This window comes from Populus alba, chromosome 18 (genome assembly GCF_005239225.2).
Source record: "Populus alba chromosome 18, ASM523922v2, whole genome shotgun sequence".
Taxonomy (NCBI): Eukaryota; Viridiplantae; Streptophyta; class Magnoliopsida; order Malpighiales; family Salicaceae; genus Populus; species Populus alba.
This window is the reverse complement of record NC_133301.1, coordinates 9,748,027-9,764,246: the sequence shown is the minus strand read 5'-3', so window position 1 is coordinate 9,764,246 and position 16,220 is coordinate 9,748,027. Positions and strand designations below refer to the sequence as shown.

The 16,220-nt window shown below is 35.4% G+C and overlaps 1 protein-coding gene across 3 annotated transcripts; it reads right to left on the bottom strand.

The window, feature by feature from the left end:
- Positions 1–499: 499 nt before the first annotated feature.
- LOC118051690 (ras-related protein RHN1) lies at positions 500–15,325 on the bottom strand. Of its 3 annotated transcripts, none has more exons than XM_035062417.2 (8): positions 15,164–15,325; positions 14,632–14,709; positions 7,675–7,842; positions 7,072–7,120; positions 1,626–1,699; positions 1,344–1,437; positions 888–1,019; positions 500–769 (listed from the first exon to the last, which is right to left on the bottom strand). In XM_035062417.2, exons 1-7 carry the CDS (start codon positions 15,200–15,202, stop codon positions 922–924), a joined length of 600 nt encoding a protein of 199 aa, XP_034918308.1. In that variant the 5' UTR covers positions 15,203–15,325; the 3' UTR covers positions 500–769; positions 888–921. The 3 variants fall into 3 exon arrangements, with proteins under 3 accessions (XP_034918308.1, XP_034918309.1, XP_034918310.1); XM_035062418.2 differs by having other exon boundaries at positions 500–730; XM_035062419.2 differs by having other exon boundaries at positions 15,160–15,313.
- Between the last annotated feature and the right edge of the window lie 895 nt (positions 15,326–16,220).

Here is a 16,220-nt window from a genome sequence, read left to right as displayed (position 1 = left end):
TATTTCTTTTCAAGTAGTTTACCGCTCTAGGAGGTTTACAACTTCTTAAATAAATCTAAAATCTGACCTAAATTAACAAGGAAACCTAAAAATAAAGAAAGTGTAATAAAAGTTCTAAACAAACTAGAAAAAACATCCTAAATATAGCTCAAAAAATAATAAAAGAGTTCTAAATCAAATTGAAAAGAAAAATTCCAAAACAATTAAGAAAATATAACAAATTCTAAATAGTAATTTCGGGAGAAGGCTTTTTTGAACTCTAGTGAGTATGAAATTTCAACCCTAAAAGAGAGAAGACCTCTAAATCTTCAAGCATAATTTCATACGATGAGATTGATAATTATACACATTAACATAAGCTAGGTAGGTATTAGGAAAAACTTTCCAGCATCACACTGGTTCATGCGAAGATTATTCCTTTGTCAAATTTTACATCATGTTGGTGTTTGCTCGTGAATTCTCTGATGTTAAATATTGACATAATGACAAACTCTGATAAATGCAATACATGTATTAGATGATCAAATAAATAATCACAAATTTACGGGACCTGTTTCTTTATTCATCCGTTCCACAGTTTTTTCCAGCACAAAGAGTATTTATTTCCAAATGTGACAAAGCTTCTGAGTGAGAAGTAACAACACGCACACAACAGATATTCATGTGAAGTTTTTTTTTCCTTGAGAGCATCTTCAATCTTCAAATCTGATGGCCCACAATGCATTCCAATCTGATAGAGCAACATCCGCAGACAAGATCCAGGTTAATCCTGTTAAAGAAATATCAGGCCAAACGACAAATTTGTATTTAAGGAAAATTGTTTTGATTTAGGATCGTAAAACTTTAAGTAATGATTGAATCCACCACAGGGAAGCTGCCTAGCATACCCAAGTATATGTCAAGCATGGGTATCATCATTCTTCAGGAGCAACAAAACATTCTTCTTCCAGTTTCTTGAGGTCTCCTATGCAATTTCATCCCGATTGGACGTGAAGGGGCTTTTTTGGCCAATCTCTTAGCTGCAACAAGGCAAGTTTGCATGAGAAACAAGAAGAGCAGAGTATTTGAATTATATCTCAACAGCTAGGGCACATCACTACATTTGGAACGATTGATCATGTTTGCGGCCGCAACAACTACTCTACTGCCAAAAGAAAGCAACCCGCAGAACTTAACCATGTAATTTTGGACTTATTATATAGTTCAATTTCCTCCTGTGTTTCTAGCTAGATTTATATTCAACATTGGATACTAGATAGGGAATTAAAGCTGGAAACCTCAATAATTGATCCATGAGAAGAATAAGAATAGTCTCTCAACATTCAACAAAATAAACAAATTACCTATTTCGTAAAAGAGCTCGTTCACATTCTGGGTGGTTTTCGCAGATGTTTCAAGAAATACCATTCCATTTTCTTTAGCATACTGCTCACCTTCCTGCATCATTAATTAGTTGAATCATTGACGTGTTTCCCATGTCTCATGTACTTTACCTTCTCAAATAAAATGTGGCCTTGTCCACAGGCATTTTATTCACGACGATATTTATTTGGGTGTCCATTTATTAAACCAGAGAAAAACGGAAGTGAAAAAAACGTAGAATATCAGATTAATCGTGGAAGTACCTCGATGCCAACTTTTCTCTTCTCTTTCAAGTCAACCTTGTTGCCTACTAAGAACATTATCAGATTCGGATTTCCTGATACGGCAAGTTGAGAAATAATTAGGAGGCTTGACCTAATAGGTTAGCCAACCCTTTCTATATATATGAGTAGGGCAATATACAATAGTAAAGGTGGAGATTACCACATAAGAATATGACTACAATATTTCCTATATAATTACATTCTATAATACGCCCCCTCAAGCTGAGGGTGGAGGATCAACCCGAAGCTTGAATTTAAAAGTAGTAAATGAAGCAGCAGGAAGTGGCTTAGTGAAGACATCGGCAAGTTGATCCTGAGAGGAAATAAAACGAATCTGAATCTCCTTCTTCGCAACTCTATCTCGGACAAAATGATAATCAATCTCAATATGTTTTGTGCGAGCATGAAATATAGGGTTTGCGGACAAATACGTGGCACCAAGGTTGTCACACCAGATAATAGGAGCAGAATGAGTCGGAATCTGAAGATCCGTTAACAAGTACTGAAGCCAGATAACTTCAGCCGTGCCATCGGCTAAGGCTTTGTACTCAGCTTCCGTCGAAGAACGAGCAACAGTGCGTTGCTTACTCGATTTCCATGAAATTGGCGTCTGACCAAAGAACACAAGATAACCACCTGTAGACTTTCTATCCTCAATACTACCTGCCCAATCTGCATCTGTAAAACCGTGTAAAGTAAAGGAAGAGCTGCGAGTAATATGTAAACCATGTGATGCCGTACCACGGAGATAACGCAAGATGCGTTTCACGGCAGCCCAATGGGATTCTGTAGGAGCATGCATAAATTGACAGACCCGGTTAACAGCAAAGCAAATATCCGGGCGTGTGAAAGTGAGATATTGGAGAGCACCAACAAGTTGCCGAAAACGAGTAGCATCAGAAAACAATGGATCCGGCATAATGGTGGCTTTGGATGCCAAAATAGGAGTATCAACTGGTTTACAGGATAACATACCAGCTCGTGTGAGGATATCAAGTGTATATTTATGTTGACAAAGCATAAGTCCCAGACTAGTACACTGCACTTCAATACCCAAGAAATAATGAACATCACCCAAATCCCGAAGTTTAAATTCAGAGCTCAGTAGCTGAATGAGTCGTTGTAGCAGAGTTCCATTATTACCCGTAAGCAGAATATCATCAACATAAACCAAAAGATAACAAATGTCACTACCAACCGAGAAGATAAACAATGAGGTATCCACTTTAGAAGCACGGAAACCAATGGATAATAGAAAATCATTCAGACGAGTGTACCAAGCCCGCGGAGCCTGTTTTAACCCATATAGAGATTTATGCAATCGACATACATGACCTGGGAGTGCAGAATCAACAAAACCTGGAGGTTGTTTCATGTAAACCTCTTCATCAAGGACTCCATTTAGAAATGCATTATGAATGTCAAGCTGATGAATTTTCCAACCACTCGAAACTGCAATGGAGAACACTAAGCGGACTGTTGCCTGTTTGATAACAGGACTAAAAGTTTCTGAGTAATCAATACCTTCTTGCTGAGTGAAGCCCCTAGCAACCAGGCGCGCCTTATACCTCTCAATGCTACCATCAGATTTGCGTTTAATTTTGTAGACCCATCGGCTACCAACAACATTCATGGACGGATGAAATGGCACTAAAGTCCATGTTCTGTTTGCGTGTAAGGCCTGAATTTCCTCTCGCATAGCATTATGCCACGCCTCATATCTGTTAGCATCAGGAAAAATAAGTGGCTCATGCGAGGGAGGAGAAGATACCCGACTGAAGGAAGCAGCAGAGGTGGCTGCCGTGGTGGTGATCAGCGCTGTCTTGGGCTGTCTCGGACGAAGAACCATGGGGTGTTTAGGAGCAGCGGGACATGGAGTAGCAACACCTGTACCTGGAATGTGCTGAAGAGGATAAGAGGAGAGATCAACACAAAGTTGCAGACCAGGAGGTGAAGCCGGGGAGGTGCGAGGTTGTGCCGCAACTGAATCCTGCAAGTCAGAACCTGTTCCTGCACAATAATCATTGGAAAGACAAGCATGTGGTGATAGTATGGCTGTGTGGGGTGGTGAGGCAGGGTCGGCTAAATCAACGGGCAGGGGAGCAAGCTGGGGGGTTGCGGCAAGGGGCAAAGGTGAGTTGTGTGTTTTGCCGAGTTGGGAAGGAAGAGGCTGAAAACAGGAAGGGGGTTGCAGTGATGGAAGATAGGTAGGTGGAGTGGGGGAACCGGGGTGTTGTTACCTGTTCAGACTTTTGAAAAGGAAAGACACATTCATGAAAACGAACATGACGGGAGACATAGACACGACCAGACTCTAAATCAAGACACCGATAACCAAGATGAGACGAGCTATAGCCTAAAAACACACAAGGAGAAGATCGAAAATCTAATTTATGAGCATGATATGGACGTAAAAATGGAAAACAAAGACACCCAAAAGTGCGTAGAAAATTATAATCAGGAGTGCGATGAAACAGACACGCAAAAGGAGATTTATTTTGAAGAACAGGAGTAGGCATGCGATTAATAAGATAGACCGATGATTCCATAGCATAGTTCCAAAAACGCAATGGGGCATTACACTGTCCTAAGAGGGTTAGGCCAGTTTCGACAATATGTCTATGACGACGTTCAACTGTGCCATTTTGTTCATGAGTATGAGGACAAATTAATCGATGATGAATACCAATTGTTTGAAAAAATGTATTTAATTTACGATATTCACCACCCCAATCAGTTTGAACAGATTTAATTTTAAGAGAAAACTGACGCTCAACAAGTGTCTGAAAACGTTGAAACGTGGAAAATACATCAGATTTCGCAACAAGCGGATAATACCAGATATATTTAGTGTGCGCATCAACAAAGATAACAAAATAACGAAAACCATCAGAAGAAAACATTGGAGCAGGACCCCAAACATCACTAAAAATTAATTCAAGTGGGGTAGAAGTTTTGTGACCCGTCGGTCGTAATGACAAACGGGATGACTTGCCTAAAGGACATGCTTGACATTGAGTAAAAGATCGTTTAGACGTACAAATAATTTTATTATCAGAAACTAACAAATTTAGAATGCGAGGAGTTGGATGACCTAAACGACGATGCCACAAGTCGGCAGTCGCGGAAATGCAAGGAGACCAAAAAGCTTGAGGAACTGACGTAGCCGAGGACTCGGAGAGAACATAAAGACCATCATGACTCCGACCGGAAAGAAGAACTTCCTTGGTGACGAGATCCTTCACATAAAACACAGAATCGTGAAATTCAAAATAAACATGATTATCACGACAGAATTTCTGAACAGATAACAACGGTTTGGTAATGTGAGGCACACGAAGAACATTAGTTAATGTAAACAAGCGTTTGGGGGAATATAAAGTAGTATGTCCAACATGGGATATGTCAAGGGCCTTACCATCACCAACATGCAAGAAATCATTACCAAGATAAGGAGCAGAATCAGTTAGAGTTGCAAGATCAGGCGTCACATGTTGATTCGCGCCGGTGTCGGGAAACCAAGTCGTTGCAGCAGAATCATTCGCAACAGCAAGGTGAGCAGAGGGCTGCTGTGTGCTGCTGCGAAACTGATAGCATTGAAGAGCTGAATGGCCAGGAGTGGAACATAATTGGCAGCGGACATGTCCAGACCACTGCCCCTGATTTGGCCGAAAATCTGCAGCAGAGGTGCGCCTGTTCTGCCACTGATTTTGCCTCCAATCTACAGCGGAATGACCTCTGTTTGGGGCCTGAAATCGGTTGGTGTTTGAGCGCCAATTACCTCTAGAACGTCCCCTGTTTCGGCTGTGATTAGTCATGGCATAATAAGCAGAATTCGGAGGTGTTGGCAGCAATGGTGGCTGCTGCGGCAGAGAAGAAGAAGACAGCAGTGATGAAGAGGATGAACCGACAGCCATGGAGTGAAAAGAGTTCTTGTGCAGAAACTCATGGGTAAGGAGATGGCTATGAAGATCAGCATACGATAGCGGTTCAGCCTTGGTTATGAGACTAGTTACCAAGTCTTTGAACTCACCGCGAAGTCCACGAAACACATAGAGATTGAAATCTTCAAGGGACATTGGGCGACCAGCAGCAGCCAATTCGTCAAATAACGATTTGGCTTGCTGCATATACATACTAACCGATGCATCACCTTGCCGAAGGTCTTGAAAGGAGCCATGTAGTTGCATGATCCGAGAATTAGATGGAGAGGCAAGTGCCTTCTCAAGCGTGCGCCAAACACAATGTGAAGTAGAACAATCGACGACAAGATGCAGCACATCCACGGAAAGAGAGGAGAGAAGAGCACTCAAAATAAGTTGATCTTGTTGCTTCCAACGAAGAAAAGAGGGACTGATGGCAGAAGAAGAATCAGCCGAAGCATCAATCATATGAGATGGAGGACACGGCAAGGAGCCGTCAACAAACTGAAAAACACCTTGACCAAGGAGATATGGCTTCATCTGCATTCTCCAATAAAGATAGTTGGTGTTCGTAAGTTTCAACGACACAACATGGTGGGTGTTTGATAGAGGAACCATTGGAGATTGTGTTCCCATAAGAGGCAGAGGAACGGCAGAGCCAGCAGCAGGAAGAGGGCTGGCCGGTGATGATGCATCACCGGTGGAGGGAGAGGTTGGAGCAACGGCGGCAGGAGGAGAGTCCATGGGGGAGAAAATTAGGGCCGGCTGCAAAGAGAGAAAATATTAGGAGGCTCTGATACCAAGTTGAGAAATAATTAGGAGGCTTGACCTAATAGGTTAGCCAACCCTTTCTATATATATGAGTAGGGCAATATACAATAGTAAAGGTGGAGATTACCACATAAGAATATGACTACAATATTTCCTATATAATTACATTCTATAATACGGCACAGCACAGCATAAATTTGTAAATACAAAATCTCACTTCAATTCTCAGTTCTATTCTAATTAATAGCACTAATTAAAGGACTTCCACTTGGACCGTTTCACGTACACCCTTGTCCGGATCAAAAACCAAATGGTCTAAACCAAAGATGGCCTTCTTAAAAATGTGTATAACTTTGTAAATACTGGGAGCATAAAGACGACAAGGTAAGATTGAAAGGCTGAAAAGGTAAATTGATGATAAAACATCACCAAGCACAAGTGGTTTTCTTGTAGCCTGGGAACATAAAACATAGCTAGCATGTTATGCTGATGAAACGATAGATTAATTGGTGCTGGGGTCCATCATAGAAGATCTATTAGGGTTCCACAGCATTTAACTTATGGGGTAAGCAGCTTGAGAGATTGTTGTTGAAGAATGAGAGTAGAAAATGGTGTAGATTTCGGAAAAAAATCATGGAAGGTAGATGCTTGAGTCTCAGCCCCACATATTTTTGATTTTATTGAATGGTATATTACTCGTTTCATTGTAGAAGAAAAAAGCAGCCATTTACCTTGTCTCTGCAGTTCAATAACCCACTTCTTAGCTCGTTCAAATGAATCCTGGAGATAAAACATGTTTCTATCAAGAGGAGATCTATACCACTAATAAAGGAAATTACAACAAAAATGATTTCTAAGAAAACTAAAAATCTTAGTTGACATACATCACAGGCATGGAGCAAGACCCAGCTAATAAATTCACAGAATATTTGTGAATACCAATATTTATGAGATGACAAAACATGAAATGGAACCACATTTTGTACAGATAGGCCTATCATCAATGTCCGACCAAAAGACAATCCTTAAATTTATATTTCATAATTTATCGAACCTAAGGAGATGTTTCTTGCTGCTGTTTCTACAATGTTCATGCAAAGGTGACAGGTTTCGTCACAGGTTATATAAAACTAATTCAAAGAAACGCATACGAGGGCTATTCAAGTTATTAGGGTTAAGCTAAATCAAGAATTAATTAATATCGAATTACAATGATGAATCCTTCTACACAACTTTATTCAAGACACACAAGAACATACGTGCATGTAAAGAAGTAAAAGCTAATAATTAATATACTAAAGAATAGAAGAATTAGATGGTTGATAAAAATCTACCATGCTTGTGATATCGTATACCACAACGGCCGCAGCTGCACCGCGATAGTACATTGGTGCCAAGCTATGGTACCGTTCCTGCCCAGCTGTGTCCCATATATCAAACTTAATAGTTGCTTCATTCAACGACAAAACTTGAGTGAAAAAGGCCGCTCCAATTGTTGATTCCTAAATATTACAATCATGTTAGCTAGAGACCATTAATCAACTTCTGAGGAATTTAAAATACCAGCATCGATCGGATTGTGTGGATTTGAATGAAATAGACAAAAACTTAACGTCAACTTCGTAATGTAGGAATCACAACCGATGCCAACATTATAGCATTATTTCCAATACCAAGATATATATACACACATATCGATGAATAATGAAATTTGAGTTTCCTACAAAACCCATCAAATTGGATCTAAGTTTTCAATAGTGCGTAATAAAATAATGTCCTTTGATAGAGGCTCACTCACATTCTAATCCAGACACATACTCAACCAACAACCAAGAAAACAAATGGATAAAAAGACATAGTATTTGATTAAAATAGGGTAATCTTGTAAGAACTCTATATCGAGTTTTATTTTTGAAAATAAAACCTAACAAGATCTGCTCTCTAAAAGGTTTATAATTTTTTAAATACACATGAAACCGATCTTAACAAGGAAAAAAAATCAAAATTCCTAAAAAAAAAAACAAGCAAAAAATATAAAAATAACGCAATCCACAAAAAAATCAAGAAAAAACAACCAAAATAACTCAAAAAACATATATAAGGTTTTGTTTGAGGGTCTATTAGAGTTCAAATAGTTACAACAAACTAGGCCTCCTATAGAATTAGCTCAAATGGTATGCGACCTATAAAATTAGGCCTTCTATAGGTCACATACCCCAAACTACTAGTACTTCACTAATATTCCAAAATCTTTAACAGTGAATTCAATAATTAAAAATACTTACGAAGGTCCTTGTGAGCATATAAAAGCAATTGAAGGCCTTACTTTATCCATTACATGTAGCCCCTATGTTAGCACCATACCCTTTACTATCTATTATATGCAAATAACTTATTTTTAAAGAGTTTGAAGGGTAAATTTATGTACTAGAAAGTAAAAGGGAACATCGTTATTCTCACAATTCCTATAAAAATCATTGTTGTTATTATGAAATATGGTTTCCAAATAGAAGTTTAAGATGTGATAAGAGAAGACTCATGACATAACAACCACATCAATAGAAGGAATCACCATCATCACCATCATCACCATTCAATGCAACTATAATGTTTTAAGCTTTCCAAATTCTACAAACCAATAATGCAATTACATCATACATAAATGTTTAATAATTAAGATAAAGAGATGAAAACTATAAGTATTCTAGCTTACCATCTAGCTTGATGAACAAATCTATTTATCATAGTTAATCATTCCATCTATTAATTCTTATCTATAAACGATACCTTTTACAACGAGTTTTGATTCTATAAATTGGTTTAGTTCGGGAGAAAGAGAAAGATATTACCAAAGTGAAAGAAAAAAAAATGCAAGTTTAGTCATCTTAATTTATTAGATGTTCATACAAACTTCAAACATTTATGTTTTTAAAATGCTGTAGTGCCATAAGAAAAACACTTAGTCATAAACTCTCTCTCTCCCTCTTAAGACTATAGTAAATTGTCCACACTTCATTTCACATGAAAACCAATCATTTGTCATTTAGATTCTTAAAGAATCTTGTCATTATATGAATGATTTTTGTAACAAATGGTATACCAATTTACATGAAATAAGACAAAAATTTATACTTACTATATTTATTTAAAATATTCATTTCTTATGATATTTCATTTCATCAAGAGAGATATATCATACTGTTAGTTCTTTTTCATTACAATATGCATCAACACTACAACCATGAACAAATGTGATTAAGTATGAAATGATAAATACCCAAGACTGTCTTTATTGTTTTTCTTTTTGGCGTATTTATTAATTTATATTGAATGATCATATGATACTACTCATCTGATCTCATTAATAAATTGTTTTTAATAAACTTTCAAGAGATTTTGATTTAAGAAGAAGTATCAAAACAAGACACCAAACTTATAGATGAGTCCTCCTTGGGTTGGTCAAACATCTCTTTTTACTAGCAACAATATTTTTATAATCACCCTAATCAATTGCTCAAGTATAGTATGGGTCACTCAAATAGAACCAATCTTTTACCCAACTTTATTTATCATAGATTTTCCTACCAACCACTTTTTGATAACATGAAAAAACTAAAAAGTCATCCATTTGATAAGTGAGGCCAAAAAGCTCAATATGAACTAAGCGCGTTAATCAAGACAATAGATGAAAGTACTTACTTTTAAGAGAGCTGAATATAAATCATGCAGTAAAATCTTCCCTATCAGCTATACATATATCCAAGTCCATTATTACCTAGTCGAGTATCCATTCTACACCTTTTTAGCCAAATGACCTAGGAACCTCAAACACCCTTTTTTATTTACCTAGTGATCCAATTCAAGAACCTTAAATGTTCATCCTCTCTTGCCTAGACATCAAGCATTATAACCTTAAACATCTCTTTTTACTTCTCTGGTCTTCTAGCATAAGAACCTCAAGCATAAATTTTTTCCTCACTTAGTCATCCAACCTTGGAATCTTTGGTGTTTATTGAAAAATGATTTTTTATGAACCATATTCATTTAGAACCAATAATCATATTCATCCAAGCATCACGCTTTTTTAATGATCACATTCCTCTAGAAATCATATTTTTCTAAGCATCACATTTTTTTAATAATCATTTTTCTCTAAGAATCCTGGTCTTTATGGACTTTGTTACTTTATGAACCTATGATCACCTTTTTAGGTATAAAGACATTCTCCTTTTGGTTATGATGAAATCATTCTACCTAGGTAAAATGCTATATCCCTTTGGGTACAAGAGATTACCTTACCTGGATATAAAGGCATCGACCTTTCAATCATGAGTAAACTATCTTTCCTAGATATAAAGGCTATCTCCCTTGGTAAAAGGCCTTATCTGGGTACAAAAGCATTCATTATTAGGTCATAATAAAACCATCTTGCTCAAGTATAAAGGTTATATCTCACTAAATATAAGGGGATATCTTGACTAAGTTTAAATACATTCACCTTTAGGTTATGAAAAAACTATTTTTGCTCAAGTATAAAGACTATATTTCCCTTGATATAATGAGCCATCTTTCCCATGTATAATGTCGTTCTCCCTCTAAGCATAGAAAAACCATTATATCCATGTATAAAGGCTATTTCCCCCCTATAATAATAGGCCACCTTTCCCAGGTATAAAGGCATTTACCTTGCTTAAGTAAAAAGGCAATCTCTCTTTGATCATGAAAAACCACCTTGTCTAGGTATAAAGGTTAAAGGCTAAACTCCTTCTAGATATAAATGGAAACCTTGCCTAGGTATAAATGAAATCATCCTCCAGTGATGGAAAACCACCTTACGTAGCCTTTCTTTCAAAATTTCCTTTTAGTAACCACACATTACTCGTTAGTGGATTAATCATTTAGATAGTTAGACTTATCTCCAATCTCTAATTAGTAGATTGACCATGCATTTCTATAAACAAACCTCACATCCCCTATCAATGAACTAGCCACACATCCTCTCTTAATGGACTAGTTGTATATCCCACCTATTTGGACTGATCATCCATCACTCACTATAAGACATAATAATGTGTCTCTTCTTAATAAGGTTTGGCTAGACATTCCCTTATAATGGACTGGTTATTTAGGCAACTAGATCTATCCTTAATCCCCTCTCAACATTTTGGCCATGCTTTTCTCTTGAACCAACTTTGAGTTCTATCTTGGTAGACCAGCCATTAGCCCCCTTTTAGTAGACTAACCACTAGCCCCCACTCTTTAGACTTTTTGCAAATCTTTCCTTAATGAAACTTGAAAACATGTCTCTTCTCAATAGGGCTTAACCACATATTTCTCTTTTATAAGCTAGTTGTCTAAGTAGTTAGCCTTGTGTCCATCTTTTCTTGATGGACTGGTCATATATCCCTTTTGTTGGACTAGCCATGTATATATTTTAGTTAACTAGCTTCATGTACCCTTTTTATGGGATAGAATAACATGTTTCTTCATATCATGGTTTGAATGTGCATTCCCTCATGGTGGACTAGTAGTCCAGGCAAGTGGACTTGTTGTCTATCCCTCATTGGTGGATTGGCTACTGCGCAACACCTCTTAGTGAACTAGCCATAAGTCCCTACCTCTCTAAATTGACCTTGTCCTCTTTGTTAGACCAGCCACATGTCCTCATATAAAACTAGTCATGCATCCCTTATTTAACAAGCTAACAATGCATTATTTTTTAGGTGTTACACTCTTAACCATGAACCATGACTACCATAAATATTAGTGTGTTTGGATGGACAAGTAACACATTTTTTAGATGGAGAACATATATTGGTTAGTTGTGTCCTTAATTTACCAATAATAATACTTGCCATTAATGTCATCGTATGTCTAGAATATATGACATCCTCTAGCTATACGATTACTTATCATAGAAGAAAAAACTTATACTTTTAAGATCAATTTTATAGTAGCTGCATTTATCTTTCAAGATTTTACCCAAAACCAATCTATATGAGCTCAAGTCTACATAAAAGACCATAAGACTTGAGGGATCCGAATTCAATTATTAAAATTAAATGACCCTAAATCTAACAGTTACCTTGGATGCACTATCTTTTTCCCAAACTTGGTCTACTTGCCACCAACTACAGAGACAAAATATACATTCATTAAATAAAGGGATATGTTTTTGGTAACGCATCTCTTAGGGATTGATTTTGTTATTATTATTAATTATACCTAGCCTAAAAAACACAGAACTAAGACAACTTTTACAATATCTTGTTGTCACTCTATACCTTTGTCTTTAAATAGCCAAAACTATAGATGATAAGTGCATTAACTATCATACCCTTACATAAATACATATATGTGGATTCAAGGTTATATAAGTAACCTTGAACTCTAAGGCAAATAATTATCTCTTCAACCATTTTTTTTGTTATGAAAAAAACTATATTTTCTTTTTCTTCTTTTTCTTCTTCTTCTAAGCTTTGTAACACATATTACATAACTTTCTGAGGCTTTTTTCTCTAACATAGGGTAACTTAAACATCAAAGAGTCTTCTAAACCTATAAAAAAAACTTGTTTTGGATGTGTTCTAGCTGCCCAAACTCATCATTTTGGCAATCTTTTAGCATTACAAAACTACTATATTATTGACTTGTGCTATGTTATGGGCCAGATTAATTTTCTTAACATAAAAGAGAATGATTATGCATTACTAATACTCTTTTAAGAATGATTTTTTTTTTTCTTATCATGAATACATAATCTGATGCACATTGGACAATACCATTTTTAAATATTGAGATAGTGATATATTGAATGAAATTTTTTAAATAACGACATAACAATATATTATATGAAACTGATAATTCCATAAAAAGCATATCAAAACAAATCAAGAAGCCCAATTCTTAATCAATAAAATATTGAAGGTCAAAATTAAAAGAAAATACTGAATTTTATATATAAAAAAGAAAAAAAAACTCAAGTAAAAAAAACCCATGACCTAGGTCATGCGAATATGATAATCCTATAGAAAGCAAATTAAAAAAAAATTGAAGTCAAATTCCTCACCAACCCAATGCTGAAGGACAAAATTAGAAAAAAAAAGAAACAATAAAAAAATAATAGGAAAAAAATCTGAGTCAACTCGGGTCAGAATGTTAAACTTGCGACTTGGGACAGATCATGAAATCTGCAACTCAGGTTGTAAGAATGATATAAGCTTATAGAAAGTAAATCTAAAAGAATCATGAAGCTCAATTCTCAATTAATCCAACATTGAAGGATGAATTTGAAAAAAAAAAACATAAAAGAAATTACAAAAATTAAAAAAAAGAAAAAAGATCCATGTCAATTTGAGCTAACTTTTCAAACACATGACTTGGGTCACAACACTAAGATAACCCATAAAAAGCAAATAAAAAAAAATCACAAAACCCAATTCTAAAACAACCTGGTGTTGGAAGATGGAGTTCAAAAAATTCAATGAAGAAAAAGGACTTAAAAACAACAACTTAAGTCAACATGAATTAACGTGTCAAACCTACAACCCAGGTTATGACACTGAGATAACTCCATAAAAAGAAAACTGAAAAAAAATACAAAGCCTAATTTTTAACCAATCCAATGTTAAATAATAATAATAATAAAAAATAAAGACCAAAGTTAACATTCAAAAATAAATGATAATCCACTTTGCTATTTTGAAAAGAGCGAGGCAAGAAAACTGAGAAAAGAGGAGAGAGAAAAAGAGAGAAGAATGGGTCATTCAAGTCAAACTAGAGCTCCTTATCATGCACATTGCCTTGAAAGGAAGAGCACACCAAGGTGTATCAAATGGTACAAAGAAGGGTCACCAATAGATGCCTTTGGCCGCTGCATGTATCAGCTAAAGGGATTAGCCCTTCTAATATGTTGGTGTATGTGTTACACACGCTAATCACTTTCTACCTTTTATTTAATTTAGTTTCTAAACATTTATTTCAGTTTCAAACTTGGTCTTTAAGCATTAATTGAGCATCAGATTTTTTCCCTTATACCACATGAAGCCAACAAAAGAAAACCATCAAGTCCAATAGTAAATTAACTTGATTTGAAAGGATAAAATTGAAAAAAAAAAAACCTTGAGTGAAAAAAAAAAAACATTATTACAATCCAAAATATTTTTATTTGTGCATCTATAAGGAAACCCCTAAATGTTTTTCTTTTTTTTAATAATCTATGTGAGGTTTTGAGCATCATCATGTATTCATGTGTGTGTCCATACTATTAATTAAAAACATTATAAAAGTACCTGGAACTCCAAAAATTGCCCCTTGACAAACCTCAGTACCAAACTTGTCTTCCCGGTCCCCATGTCCCCGAGGAGCACCTGTAAAACAACTTTTAATGATCAAGTCTACACCTATATCTGCAGTAAAAACCTGTCAATTAATTAAAAGACTAAAATTGTAAGAGCTTCCTTCACTTTCAACCTCTACCCTTTGTTGAATTTCAGTTCAACAATTTTCTTGCTTCATTAATAATTAATCGATTCATCTCAAAAGATGTTTCGTTCCTGTAATTTCAACATCCTAAACGAGGGCTTATCATATTCACCAGAGGAGAGAGCATGCACGTGAAGTATCTATACATGGAAAGATAAAACTATATGTAATCGCATAATAAATCCTACGGAAAAAATACATAAGATTAATCTTTTTCTCAAGAAAATAAATTAATTATACGTGTGGTGTTACATGTTAATCAAAGCAAACGATCAATGATATCTTTCGTTTTCCATTTCATTAAAAAAAGAAAAAAAGAAAAGGGCAAGACATACCCACCAGCTTGGCCTGTATGTTATTGCTTCCTGTCCTTGCCATTGCCGACCGATGAAGAAATCTCAGAGAGAGAGAGAGAGAGAGAGAGAGAGATTTAGATCGGGAGAGAGATTGATTTCTGAGTTTGAAAGCGAAATGCCAACTATGTTCTGAATATCAGATGAGTGCCTAGAAAACGCACAGAAATGCTAAAAACAGAGCTATAATTGCTGTTTCCACGAATACGAAGGTGGGCATAAGTATGACTAGTGAAGAAAAATATGACTGGTGATAGTGTTTTGATCGCTGAATGGTAGCTTTGTTTGACTGGTTGGTTTCTGGGTCTTAGCGGTTGGATTTTGCGTGTTCCTTTTTCCTCCCACCCTCGTTGGCATCATAATAGAGTTAATTGTAATATAAACTTAGTCCCTATAGTTTTGAAAAAATAATTAATTAGTTCTAATAGTTTCAAGACTTAGTATTTAATCTATATCTTTATATTCATTTATAACTTAATCCCTTCCATTCATTTCATGCTTCTTTTTTTATTTTTAAAAATTAAATAGGTAAAAAATAGATAGGATGGAAAGTTTGGCGAGAAAAAAAAAGCATAAGCATGCTCCACATTGGTCAAAGAAATATTTAATTATTTTTAATTTACAAGGATTACTTAATTTATTTTGATAAATTGTAAGTACTAATTTATAATGAACTATCCAAAATATTAACATTTTTATAGGAATGATAATTACACGATAAGTCAAGTTTTTATATGATTTAACTAGAAGATAGATAAAGTCTGTTTCGTTTTAACTTGAGTAAGATACGGAAACATGTTAGAGGTTCATTTCACTCCATCAACATTAATTTTATAACTTTTGTTTTAAATGTTTTGGAGTTCTAATTTTATTTTTGAACTTAATGTATTTATTTTTATCTTATTATTCATGAAGATTTTTATGGTTAATTTATACATGAATTTGAAATTCATTATGTTTTATGATTCATAAATAGAAATATAATTTATTTTTTTTAAAAATAATTTAAAAAATAAAAAAGTTCTTGTTAGGCACCATCAGGT